Source organism: Onychomys torridus, chromosome 20, assembly GCF_903995425.1.
Source record: "Onychomys torridus chromosome 20, mOncTor1.1, whole genome shotgun sequence".
Classification (NCBI taxonomy): domain Eukaryota; kingdom Metazoa; phylum Chordata; class Mammalia; order Rodentia; family Cricetidae; genus Onychomys; species Onychomys torridus.
The window spans coordinates 14,911,157-14,924,760 of NC_050462.1; the positions used below are offsets into that span (position 1 = coordinate 14,911,157).

At 48.9% G+C, this 13,604-nt stretch overlaps 1 protein-coding gene across 10 annotated transcripts in view; it reads left to right on the forward strand.

The window, feature by feature from the left end:
* Positions 1 to 13,604, forward strand: part of Tmcc3 (transmembrane and coiled-coil domain family 3) — a 267,591-nt gene that overhangs the window by 243,755 nt on the left and 10,232 nt on the right. For 7 of the 10 annotated variants that reach the window (XM_036169714.1, XM_036169715.1, XM_036169710.1 and 4 more), the window contains one exon: positions 12,420 to 13,336. In XM_036169714.1, coding sequence (XP_036025607.1) covers positions 12,420 to 13,336 — 917 coding nt within the window. Of the gene's footprint in view, positions 1 to 2,672; positions 2,869 to 2,888; positions 2,915 to 9,251; positions 9,445 to 12,419; positions 13,337 to 13,604 lie in introns of those variants that run through there. The other 3 variants (XM_036169719.1, XM_036169718.1, XM_036169712.1) reach the window with 3 other exon arrangements.

Here is a 13,604-nt window from a genome sequence, read left to right on the forward strand (position 1 = left end):
TCCTCTTCTCTCGGATTATAAAGTGGTTCCTAGATCACTTGCCTCCCTCTGAAACAAGCGTCTCTGGTGTCTTTAATCTGCAGTGACAGTGGGAGCAGGAAGCCTGTGCTCATCTGCAGCTGAAGGCGAGCATTTAGTGACTGTGGAAGTTCGTAGCTGAGCTCAGCCAGAGGAGGGAGTTCCTGCCTGGCGTTGAGAGTCATCATCAGTGGCTTTAGCAGAAGTCGCCTGCGTTTTTCATTAGGCAAGATGTCTTGGGATTTAAGCTAGCTTCCCTCGTAAATATCAGATTGAAAACAGATCCAGTAATTGCCTCGTGGCACCAAGGACTATCTTCACTGAGACGGTCTGTGTTTATGTATGTGCCTGCCCAGCCAGTGGCTCAGCCCAGGCCCTGGCCATCAGCAACCGTGGTCATAGCCAGGTAGGTCCGGACTGCAACCACGATTCTGCCACTTGCCAGCTTGCTAACCCCACACAAGCCACGTATGTCACGCTCTCCACCCAGAAAGTGGGGGTCTAAAGTCTAGCCTCAGGTTCTTGAGGACAAAACTGAAACAGTGTACATGAGGCATTTCAAAAGTTGGTTTGTTCTTAGAAGACATTGTAACTTTCTTTTTTTTTGTTTTCCTTTCATTTTTTAAAAAATAATTTTGAATTCTCTAAGATCCTATCCTCTCTCAGCCATTCTCCAGCTCTGCCTTTCTCCTTTAAACATGTCATTACCGTCTTAGATTTAGGAGAGGGGAAGGCTGTGAGAGATACATGGATGGATGGATAGACAGACAGACAGATAGGCATAAATAATCTGATAATTTAAGGGATATGGAGTATGGCAAGAGGGTAAAAGCACTTACCACCAACCCTGATGACCTGAGTTCAATCCTTTGGATCCACATAATCGGAGGAAAGAACCGGTTGCCACAAGTTGCCCTCTGACCTCCACAGTGCTCTGGCACATGCACACACTAAATAAATAAATAGATATTGATAAACTGTCTTGGGCTTCTTCACGCCTCACACATAGTATGCAGGCACTCTAGCCCTAGGATACAAGTGGTTTTTAGGTGATATTCAATCGAATTATGCTAACTATGAAATAAGAAACCATACGCGGCACTATTTTCATTGACAGAGAAATAATTGTATGTCTTTGGGGGATATGTAATGATATGTCTAGTTGTATGATGTAGTCTATGTAATGATAGCTCAAACTTCAATCTATGTGAGGATAACTCAAAATGCTTGGGGTTTCATCTGAAAATTGTATGATTTCTTTGTGGTGATTACATTGAAAATTCTCTCTGGTTATCTTCCCTGTGGGACGGTTGCTATAATCACCCTCTGTGTACTAGAACTCGAAAGGTACTCCTCTTGTCTGACTGTAACATTGTATCTGTAAACAGTCTCTCCCATTCCCTCATCTCCTGGCCTCTTTCATCTAGTCCCGTGAACTCGGATTTGTAAGAATTCCATATATGAATGAGCACACACATCTGTTTTCCCATGCCTGGGTCATTTCACATAACATTAGTGTCTCTGGGTGCATCCATGTTGCTACCACGTTTGACAGTCTTTCAGGTTCATTAGATAAGTTGAAAGTTTACTAGTTAATCCAAGACTGCTTCCTTATTACAGAGAGCAGATCAAAACATATAGATGTATTCGATATGGCAGGCACCTGAGTTCTCAGCATTAATTATAACAGTACCTCCAGGGAAATGCCATTTAGGAAGGGAGGGGTCCTATTTGCATATTTAGTGCCTTGTGGCTCTTAATAGTCAGCATTTTGGGGGGCCAGAGAGATGGCTCACATTTGCCTCTGACCTCACTTTCAGGGAATCTGATGCCCCTGGCTCCCTCAGACTCTTGCATTCACATCTACATACCTACACACAGACACACTTACATTCACAGAATTAAAATTAAGTCTTGTTGGGCAGTGGTGGCGCACACCTGTAATCCCAGCACTCGGGAGGCAGAGGCAGGCGGATCTCTGTGAGTTCAAGGCCAGCCTGGGCTACAGAGCGAGATCCAGGAAAGGCACAAAGCTACACAGAGAAACCCTGTCTCAAAAACAAAACAAAAACAAAAACAAAAAAATTAAGTCTTAAAAAATTATTTTAAAAAGTATCATTTGGTAGTTGACCACCTATCCATACTGCTGCTTGGAGCTGAGGACAGCCGTGGGAGTTGCCCGTTTCCTTCACATCCAAGCATGCGCAATTCTCCAGTGTGGCTTGAGAGCCATGTTGTCCTCACAGCCCTGTCAAAATCCTCAGCCACAGGTTCTTCTTGATTTCATTGCAAACAGCTGAACAAGTGTCAACAGGAGGGCCAACTGGATGCCCCAGCTGGCTGTTTGTCAACCCCTGATTCATTCAACAAACACAGAGGTTCTATTGAGGAAACAGTGTGAGCAGGCAGGTGGCTCATTAGCCGATCCTTCTCTCCAGGGAGGCTTCCCAATGTGGAGGGAGCAAATGTTACACACATACCACACAGAGCAGAATGAGCACTGTGAAGGGGCCCATTGCAAATCTGGGGTGCAGCACCAAGCACGTGATCGGTCCCAGCTGTTTGTGAGTGTGGGCGGGGCTTGTGCCTTGGAGGGTGCATTGGGATGGGAGGGCATGGGAGGCCGTGCTATGCTGGGGAGCCAGCACAGAGAGGGGAATATGCATGAAGTGTTCAGGGCTGGGTGCTCATCAGATGGACAGAAGAAGATGAAGGTTGAAACCTAGACCTTGGTAAAGATCTCGGCTCTGTGTCTCCGAGCCGTAACCACAGTTACCTGATGCCTCCCGCGTTGGGATCCTTATAGTAGAGCCGGTGACAGCTGCTGATGGAGCCGTGAGGACTCAATAGGTATGAGTTCCACCCACTCCAGCCTTTTTCCAGTGGCTGTACAGAGGTATGCTCCGGGTCTCACACCATGGATGGCTGTGCCGTGGTGGGGAAGGGGTGTAAGACATGAAGACCCTGCCGGGACCTTGAGGTCCTGGATACTGAAGGACTGGGGACAGGCGCTGTGTTTCTGTCATTCAGGAACTTAGCTTAAGCACAGATGGGCTCCCAAGAGCTCTTACCGGGGGTGTTTGAGGGTAAAGGAGGATGTGAATAAGTTTTACAGGAGAAAGGGACAGAACTTCTACCCCCAGGACTGGCTCCACTCCCCCCCCACCCCCCCCCCCACTCCCCCCACCAGCCCCCCACTCCCCCCTACCCCTCACCTCCCGCTGCCCCTTGGCTAAAAGTTGTAAAGACTGAGAACCTTTTACAACTGCTTCCTCGGCTCTTCCTGGGGGTGTCTGTCTGCAAGTAGAGTTGCCTGTTCCCCCTTCCCTTGCTCACTGGCTCCCCCTGCTGCCGGCCGCAATCCAGGGAGCATGGGCAGCCACGGTGGAAAAGGCTCCAGACACCCCCGGGGAGGCCTTCAGTGAGAGCCCAGGGCCTTTCATCTATCCCTTCCCTCCCTCGTTCTGAGTCAGGCATTAAAAGCTTGAGGACTCTCTTGTTCTAGGTTCAGGGCCCACTGTGGCCTCCAGCTTCCTCTGATGGGAACTGACTGCCCACCATCGTCTCCAGAGAGGAGTGCTCTGAGTGCCAGCGCCTGGGGAGGTGATGGCCAGGTAGCAGGTGCTCTCTTCCTTTCCCAGACCTGCTTGAGTTCAAGGTACATGAGTGTCTGGAGGCTCTTCCTAGCAGCAGTTTCTATGGGTGTTGTCCCTGAGCCTCTGCGGGCAGGCCCAGGCTGGTCCTCACCGGAAGTCGGTGCTCTGTCTAAGGTGGTGAGTTTTCCTCACGGTCACGGTCCCTGCTTGCCCTTCTGGGGACAGTCATCTTCCTCACTTGGACATCAATCAGTCTTCTGTATGTTTACCACCCTGTAAATCTTCACCAGGTCAGATGAATTTCATCACAGATTGGTTTGTGTGAATTCAACGTGTGAGTTATGAGCCGTTTGGAAGAAATGTGTATTTTCCTGTGCATGTAATTCAAAGTAGATTAGCAGCGCTGGCTGGTAGAGGCTTAATGAGAAGATAATTATTTATAATTACAGTATCAAGTGCGTGTAAGTGCTTGAGGATGCTTGAAGAATTTGCCTTTGAGGGCCTTAAACACTGCCTCACACATCTTCTCGACGGTCTTAGTTTGCGGAGTCTGTGGAGAAAGGATGGGGCTGTCGGCGAAGGTGTATGTCCTCTAGCTGTGGTTCTAAATGGCCCTTAACTACAGAGGGACAGGGCCTTCCCTCCAGACACAAGGCAGAGCAACTCTGACACTGGGGAGCGTCCCCTCCCAGTGATGTAAGGGAGAGGGCAAAGTACTAGGAGGAAATACTAAGTGTCAGTGTTGGTGCGGGGCGGTGTCAGTGTTGGTGCGGGGCCGGTGCTGGACACAGTGCTCTCTGTTGCCAGATGGGGGCGAGCAGAAGAAATGTCCAGGCAAACTGGAAACGAACGTTGGACAGAGGTACTTCCCTAATAAAATGTCCTTCTGGGTGCCGCATGAGGATCCTCGATATTATTGGTTTGGGGCGTGTGGGGAGAGATTGGCCGTCTTCCAGAGAATGAAGATATCCGGGCTTCTGAGCAGGTGTCCGTGTGAAGGCAGACATATGTCTCTAGGAACAGGTGACGGGAGGCTTGCCAAGGCTTCCGTTGTTTTTGTTTTGTTGTTGTTGTTGCTAGTGGTGGTGGTTATGGTTGTGGTGATGATGGTGGTGGTGTGATGGTGGTTATGGTTGTGGTGTGATGGTGGTGGTGGTGGTGGTGGTGGTGGTGGTGGTGGTGGTGTGATGGTGGATGTGGTTGCTTTGTTTTTTTTAGTGCATTGGCTCCATTAGCAAGAAAGCCAAGTGTAGCCAGCAGCTGTGGTGGTGCACACCTTTAATCCCAGCCCTCGGGAGGCAGAGCCAGGCGGATCTCTGAGTCTGAGGCCAGTCTGGGCTACAGAGTGAGTTCCAGGACAGCCAGGGCTACACTGAGAAACTGTCTGAGGGGTGGGGATGGGGGGCCAAGTGCTCGGCATTTGTCTAGCTAAGTCCCCTAAGTTCCACACTCATGGCCTCACTGGACAGTTTTCAAGTGTAAGTCTAGCCAGGTGACCTAGTACAGTATGCATTACTAGTGGAGGAGAGGGAGAGCTCAGGCCGCCCACACTGCACAGCTCCTCCATCCCTCAGGAGAATCACCCTTCACAGGAGAGGAACCTTGCCCTTTCTCCAGGCCTGCACTGGATGCCATTCCAGATGCCAGGCCCTCACTTGCTGGGCATGTAGACACTCCCAAATCCTCTTTTCTCCCCACCCACCTCCATCCCTATAGCTGAAGTTTTCCTGTGTCCAGCCTGGTCTGTAGCCGCTCAAACCCCAGTAAACATACAGAGGCTTATATTAATTGAAACTGCTCTGCCATTAGCTCAGGCCTACCACTGGCTAGCTCTTACACTTAAACTCAGCCCATTTCTGTTCATCTATATGTTGCCACATGTTCTGTGGCTTTACCTGTGTGCCATTACATGCTGCTCCCTGGACGGCGGGCTGGCGTCTCTTGACTCAGCCTTCCTCTTCCCAGAATTCTCCTTGTCTGCTTATCCTGCCTATACTTCCTGCCTGGCTACTGGCCAATCAGCGTTTTATTAAACCAGTATACAAAACCACAGCACATGCCTTACTTTCCTTTATTTCCCTTATACTTCTCATTCTTTTCCCTTGGTGACTATAAATGTTCAGGTATTGTTGCCATAAAAGCAATAAACTTTTAGTCCTCATAAAATCATTTGGCCTAAACCATTGCTCATATTTTGCAACATGGATCCAGCATGAGATGGGGACATGCCAGAAAGCCACACCAGTGCTCTGGCAGACCTCTTACTGGAAGTGACATGTCCAGAATTGGTGATGAAGGAAAATTTTCTGACAAGATTCTCACTGAAGCCCAGAGCCCACACAAGCTCAGGCAGCCATGTTAACAGCACTACAGAGTAAGTTTTTTTTTATATAGTCAGCTTTGAGTATTTCATAAATCCAAGTTGAGATCCAGTTAAACTGTGTGTTATCCATGGGCTTCAGGCGACATATATTTTCTTTGTAAGCCTCAGTGTCCTCATAAAAGAGGGCTAGCGTGAAAGATATATGGGCGCTTAAAAAGCATTAGCATTGTGCCTAATTCACACAGATGTACTCAGTCCTTTTAGGGAAACAAGCTCTAGAGGAAGAAGGCTTGGACTTCTGTCCTGCCACTGACTTAACTTCTCGGTGCCTGGCTCCCTCATTTGCAAAATCATTATCAACAGTAGAATCTACCTCAGAGAGTGTTTCACAGATAAGCTCCTGTATGTGTCACTGAGGTGACTTTGTCCTTCTTTGGCTTGAAGTAGGATAATGCTTCCTTGTCCCCAGGAGTCATAGAGGCACATGATTTGTGGAGCAAGTCACCAACATGTCTCTCTGGGAGATGTGTAAGGAGCTGGTGGTGTACAACTCCACAGCATCCCAGATGGTATAGGCTCCAGCTCTGCTTGGGTCTTACAGCTGACTTGAGCTGCTGGAATAAGCAAGAAATAGACCTTAAAAAAAGAGAGAGAGAAAGAAATGGGGGGCAGTGGAGGCAGCTACTGAGATCTGACACTGTTGCCATGGCAAAAGCTTTGCATATCCTGACTGGCACACTGTAGGAACAGCCTTTGCTCTAGACTGGAAACGCGGAAGTCAGCTGAGCCAAATTAAAAACAGTCAAGAACACTAAGAGTGATGAGATACCTGGCCATGGAGCCTCTCAAAACTCTTGGGTTCTGACCATGCTGCCCCTTGTGGCCTGGGTGTAAATCTGCACCTTTAGGTGCCCTGAAAATACCCATTGTTGTAGAAGTGGCTGCCTGTTGGAAGGACCTGGCCCTTTCCTTGTATGTCCCAATTCTGGCTACCTTTCCATGGCAGAGGTGTCTTGTGCCTGGCCTTGGGACTAAATAGGCAGTTACTAGCCATCTGTTGTTCTGAGCTGACTAGACATCTGCAATTCTGAGCCTCAATCTGTGTCTCTTAGGGATCTCTTAGGCCGTCATTGGTTGGTTGTTTGGCCCATGATCATGGAGCAAATCAGGAGTCCAAATAGCGTGGCCCCAGCATCCTGCTGGTGAGTCCCGCCCACCACCAGCCTCACCACAAGATGGCAGAGGGGCAGAAAGGGGACCTGACATGTGCAGAAGGGGCCAAGAATGCGGGGTGGCCCTACCTTTAACAGCCCACTCCCAAGTGAGGAAACCCGTACTTTGTGAAGCCAGCATGGCTGTGACTTTGTCCATGACAGCAGAACCACGATGCCTTCCTCTCAGGCCATGCCGCCTCAGCACCAGCACATGGACCCCTGGGGAACCTCTGGGGACCTAAGTTACATGTTAACTTGTACACAGGAGCCTCCTGCTCCTTCCGGTTCTGTTGCCTGGGTCTCCAGGGTGTCCTTGCACATCTCTTCTCTTCCTGAAGGGACCAGAGAGGTAAATGTACAGCAGCGAGCCTAAGTGCCGAGCCCTGCACTCACTCCTAAGGACCACGTTGTTCCAGAAGTCAGGGTGGATGTGAGTTACCTTGGGACGCTCGCTGCGCAGGAGGCCTGATTCGCTGCCGAGATGACTCAGGGTCAGGTTTTGACGTCTGTCCAGGGCTTAGCCTTTTCCTCAGCCTTTGTTCCAGAACACTGAGGTGACAGTGGAAATGTCTCTGCTGCCGCCGGAAGAAAACACAATTAGAAGTGGTATTTCACGAGGATGCTGGTGGTCTGCCTTTTATCCAAGTAATAACGGCCAGGGCGTTGTGGGAAGATGGGAAGAGTCAGCCATTCTTTTTAAAAACAGCTGCTCTTCCTGCCGAAACAATGTTACATTGGCTTTAATTTTTTTAATGGGATAACACAGAAGGAGCATGATAAAGGATGACCCCTCCTAACCCCACGTTGTAAAAATAGCCATTGTTAATACAATGGTGCTTGTTTTTCATTCACATTTTACATAAAAGTATGTTTTTAAATGAAATTGGGAAGATGACAGAAAACACTGATTGAAGCCATTCTGTGTGCTAGGGTTCTTTGTTATCCATTTATTCTTCACAGCGACTGGAGAATATCTCACGTGCACATGGGTGTGTGTCTGTGTCTGTGGTGTGTGTGTGTGTGTGTGTGTGTGTGTGTGTGTGTGTGTGTATGTATGCATGTGCACGCACTCACGTGCATGTGTGGAGAACTTTGGGTATCCTGCTCATTTATTCCCCACTGTATTCCCTTGAGACAGGGGCTTTTCACTGAACCTGGAGCTAGGCTGGAAACCAGAAAGCCCCCGTATCCTCTAGTCTCCACACTCTCCACGGCACGGGGGTTATATGCATGTGCAGTCATACCCTGCCTTTTTTAATGGGTGCTAGGGATTTGAACTCAGGTCCTCGGACTTAAACAGCAACCACCCACACCCACTAAATCATCCCCCCAGCCCTTCTCTAAAGAATCTTTAAGTCCATTTTGCAGAGGAGGAGATGGAGGCAAGGAGAGGTTAAGTCATTGTCAGAGGCTGTACAGTCTGTAAGGAGAGTGGTAAGATGGAGTGAAGTCTGCCTCCAGAGCCCTCAGTCTGGACTGTGCCATTACCAAGTAAAGTTTGCAGTGTGCCAATTTCCTCACATGATGCAACGTTCACGCCTGTTTCTACCCCCCCCCCCCCAACTCCCCTCCCGTGTGCACATGCCCCATTCTGCAGATTGGGTGATAGAATCCCACATGTGTGACTTAGTTTACCCAAAAGCATGTAGCTAGTAATAAATACCAGAGCTGGAACAAACCTACATTCCCTCATGCACACAGTCCATATTCATGTTAAGAGCAGGTGATCTGGGGACCTCTGACCTCCTCCCACAGCCTAATTCTGATAGCGAGTTGCACCATCCCAGGGCCGGGGCCAATTCCAAGATAAGCCATGCAGGGCCGGCTTCAGCTCTCTTACACATACAAGCTGTGTCTGTTGACACCCAGGAAATCTGTGGGCAGTGAGCAATGTATACCTGGCCCTCAGTTATCTGGGCAATGGTCAAGCTTTATAGAAAAGACCAAAATGTGCATCCCCAAAGAGTTCTGCCTCTCTTCAGACGTTTTTAACTGAGATTTGCTGACAGGCAGTAAGGCTGACAGATTTGAGCTGTAAGTGCTGTTGGCCTTCCCAAACCCAGAGTCTTGAGGACATGCCAAACATTGTTTCAAATTTAAAGTAAGGCAGAAGTCGATCCGCCTCCTGGGAGTAAACAACGTCTCTCTCTGCCAGATAAGGCTGCCCCGGACCTTCAGCCTTTAAAAGAACCCGGCCCATTGCCTTGGGACTACCTCGGGGGCTGACCAGCCCAGGGGTGTGGAGAGCTGGAGAAAGATGAGCAGGTGGTGGCTTATTGATGAGTTTTTCCAGGTAAACCATCAAAAATTTCTCTTCAAAGTAGGAGAATCCTCAAAAAAGAATGTCAGTTGTTTTATGTATTTATATAACTTTATTTGATCTTATCTGTGGATTCTAAGAGGGCAAGAGCAAGTACTTACGGAATCCTAAACAGGGTTGGGCACAAGAAAATAACAAGAATGTTATGTAAATAGGCCAAGCCAATGGACACTGCTGGGATTCCCCTGGGGGGGAAGAGTAATGTAGGCTTGATTGACCGGGCCCAGGAGTACTGCTGCTTGCTTTAAACTCATTTTAACAATTTAAACAGTTCAGATTGTAAATGTTCACATTTTACATACTGGCATCTTACCTAAGTGTAAGTTACACTTCATTTAAAGAAAGTCGGAAACCCTTATTTGGATGTGTGTGTATTGTCACACGGTGATACTCAGGTTTCTTTTTAGTTGAATCTGTTTGGAACAACCTAGGTTCTGGGAAACAGCTCTACCTGGAACTGTCAGGGCTATATGGCCAGAACACCTGGTAACTTGAATGACTTCAGTGTAGACTCCTTGAAATAAAGAATGATGTCATTTTAGTGGCTCCGTTGTGGACAGCCCTTTATGAAAAAAGGAAGTGCTGGCCAAGGCTGGGTACAGCGGTGACATCATCTCTCCTGCTCCACTCTCCTACGGATGAGCAATAAGAGCAGGATTAAGTAGGACCATGGGGTAAAAGGGCAGCAAGAAGGCTGGCAGAACCAAATGGCTTCTACTGGCCCCGGGGAAGCTTGGGAAGAGGCATTTGAATGGTTCTCAGAAGCACGGTAGGATGCTGATCAGAAGTAGATGAGCAGCAGACACTGTGAGACCGTCCATGGGATGCTCACATTCTCCGCTCCTTGCGGACTGGCTCACTTGAGATACATGGCACGCCTCAAAGACAACTGAGGCTTCAAAGGTGAGCTGGGGCCTCGCAGTGGCTGGGAGGTGTGTGGTTTCAGTTGGAGGGTCTTCGGAAGTCAAATCCTGTGCCATGGAAGTGTGATCAGATCTGTTATCTCCCGTGACGCTCAATTCCCAGCCTCATGGCCGCACAGCCCCATGAACTGCCCTGTCTGTCACAAATCAGCATGTTCTAGGTTTCATCTTCGTTGCTGATCTCATTTGGACCCATTGCTGTTCCAGTTCAGTAATGAGCCATGGCTACACGGCTTCCGAGAGCCCTCCTGTGACCACCTCGAAGATCACCATGTACCTGACACTCCTCCTTCCAGACCAACCAAAGCCGAGGCTCCTCTGTCCTCTTTTTACACACGTCTTGTTTTCTAGTCCCACAGTGATTTGGCGTTTACTTCCTTCCAGCCTGACTGTCGTGACCCTTCGTGATGCTCTCCCACCAGAAAAAAGCAACGTGGAAGGGCACCTGTGTGTAGGAAGAGGGGCCGAGGGGGACCACTAACAAATTGGTGCAGATTTTGTCCGAGGCTTCACCAGCTGACCTTTGCCTCCTGTCAGAATCGCTTCGGGCAGGATTTAGGATGGTGGCCAACTTCAGACTCATGTTGAAAGTGGTCTGTCTGGGGCCACTCAGACACTGTGAGGTCTGTCTGTCTGTTTCATTCCTTACTAACCTTTTGCTTACTGGTCCTTTTACAGGGTGGGAAGAGGTAACTTCCGCCAAATAATGTCTTGGCTCCTGTTGGGTAACATCAAGGCATTATTCTTATCGAGGGGATGTTAGCAACTGAGATGCTCCAGTTTAGATATTGTAATTGGGGATACGGTCAGCCTCTCCAGGGGCTCATTTTTCAACCTCTGAGGGCAATATCACAGTAGTAGGGCAGGAGGCAGCTTGGATTCAAACCCTGGCTCTGCAGCACTGTGTCTACACGTGTATGGCTTTGGCATGATCCATGCCTAGCTGGGTCACAAGGCTCGAACAGGATAATCGCTGTGAACACATCTGCAAACTTAGCGCGTGGTCTGATTGTGACCTCCCCTTGTAGAGCACAGACTTCTGACCCTGACCACGATGCACAGTACTGCTTTATAGTTCTTAGTCTAGACAGCCTGCAAGTGTGAAAACAGTGTCATGTTATCTTTGTGTTCTCAACCTGGGGGGTCCAGATCAGACGTCCTGCACATCAGGTATTCACGTTACGATCCGTAACAGTAGGAAAATGACAGTTATGAAGTAGCAATGAAATAATGGTAGGTTTGGGGGTCAGCACAACTGAGGAACTGTATTAAAGGGCCGCAGCTGTAGGAAGGTTGAGAAACCACTGTGTGATCGTCTGTTCACTTGTTTTAATCACTGTGGTTGTAGTTTGGAGTTATTTGCTTCCATATAGAGATGCTGTTACATTATTCAATTATCAAAGTTAATCATGCACCAGACAGTTCTGTCACATCTACTTAATGGTTCTGTTTGAAAAAATAATTTTCTCAATGGGTGTATCTGCTAAAGTTTCTTCTTTCTTCTTCCCTCCCCCCTCTCTTTCTCCCTTTCTTCCTTCCTTCCTTCCTTCCTTCCTTCCTTCCTTCCTTCCTTTCTTTCTTTCTTTCTTTCTTTCTTTCTTTTTTCCTTGTCTTGTTAAATGACTGGGTTCTGCATTAGAGGCACCACCCATAATGAAGCACACTGTGACGAGCGAGCCTCCCAAATTACATGGGTACTTGAGAAACCAGAACTGACTGGGTTCCTCATTCCATTATGCGTCTTCTACCCTGGCCACCGACAGCTACCACATACAGATGGCGAATCGGCTACACCGGAGATAGGCTTTCACGTCTAGGCAGTGTACAGCACGCACAGACGGAGGAAGGAATTGGGCTGACCTACCTTGTTAAGCTTGGGAGGATTAGTGCAGAGTGCCATCCTGTGACACAGGCCGTTGGACAATCTAGGACTGAATGTTTGTGCCCCATGTGCGTGGACAAATTCTGTCCCACTGAATGTCTCGTTTGCTTCAGGGGGTCAATGTGTTTCTCATGTTCCTGCAGGTAGAGCGTCATGACATGAATACCCTCAGCCTACCCCTGAACATACGCCGAGGCGGGTCAGACACCAACCTCAACTTCGATGTCCCAGATGGTATCCTGGACTTCCACAAGGTCAAACCCAACGCCGACAGCCTGAAACAAAAGATCTTAAAGGTGACAGAGCAGATCAAAATCGAGCAGACGTCCCGCGATGGGAACGTCGCCGAGTACCTGAAACTCGTCAGCAGCGCGGACAAGCAGCAGGCCGGGCGCATCAAGCAGGTCTTTGAAAAGAAGAACCAGAAGTCAGCGCACTCGATCGCCCAGCTGCAGAAGAAGTTGGAGCAGTACCACAGAAAGCTGCGGGAGATTGAACAGAACGGAGCCTCGAGGAGCTCCAAGGACATTTCCAAAGACAGCCTGAAGGAAATACACCACTCGCTGAAGGATGCCCACGTGAAATCGCGAACTGCTCCCCACTGCCTGGAGAGCAGTAAGTCGAGCATGCCGGGGGTATCCCTCACACCCCCGGTGTTTGTCTTCAACAAGTCCAGAGAGTTTGCCAACTTGATCCGGAATAAGTTCGGCAGCGCCGACAACATTGCGCACTTGAAAAACTCCCTAGAAGAGTTCAGGCCCGAGGCCAGCGCCAGGGCTTACGGAGGCAGCGCCACCATCGTGAACAAACCCAAGTATGGCAGCGATGATGAGTGTTCCAGCGGTACCTCGGGCTCGGCAGACAGCAACGGGAACCAGTCCTTCGGGGCGGGTGGGACCAGCACACTGGACAGCCAGGGCAAGCTGGCCATAATCCTGGAGGAACTGAGGGAGATCAAGGACACCCAAGCCCAGCTGGCGGAGGACATCGAGGCACTGAAGGTGCAGTTTAAGAGAGAATACGGCTTCATCTCTCAGACCCTGCAAGAGGAGAGATACAGGTACGTCCATCCGAGTATTCCACTGGGATTCCTTTAGAAACGAGAGTTACCAGCCAGAGAGGCCGGCTGCTTAAAAAGTCATGTGCTAATGAATGTGATGGCAATAAGTAAGGATGTGGATGCAGGGGCATTTAAAAATTGATAATTCTTTCCATCCTTCATAATACTAAAGTTCCACCATTTCTGGCCTTTGGCTGACAATTAGAGGAAGATGTTATATGCGTGGGTCTCTTAAAACATCATTATCCAAGCTGTGACTCACATGCAT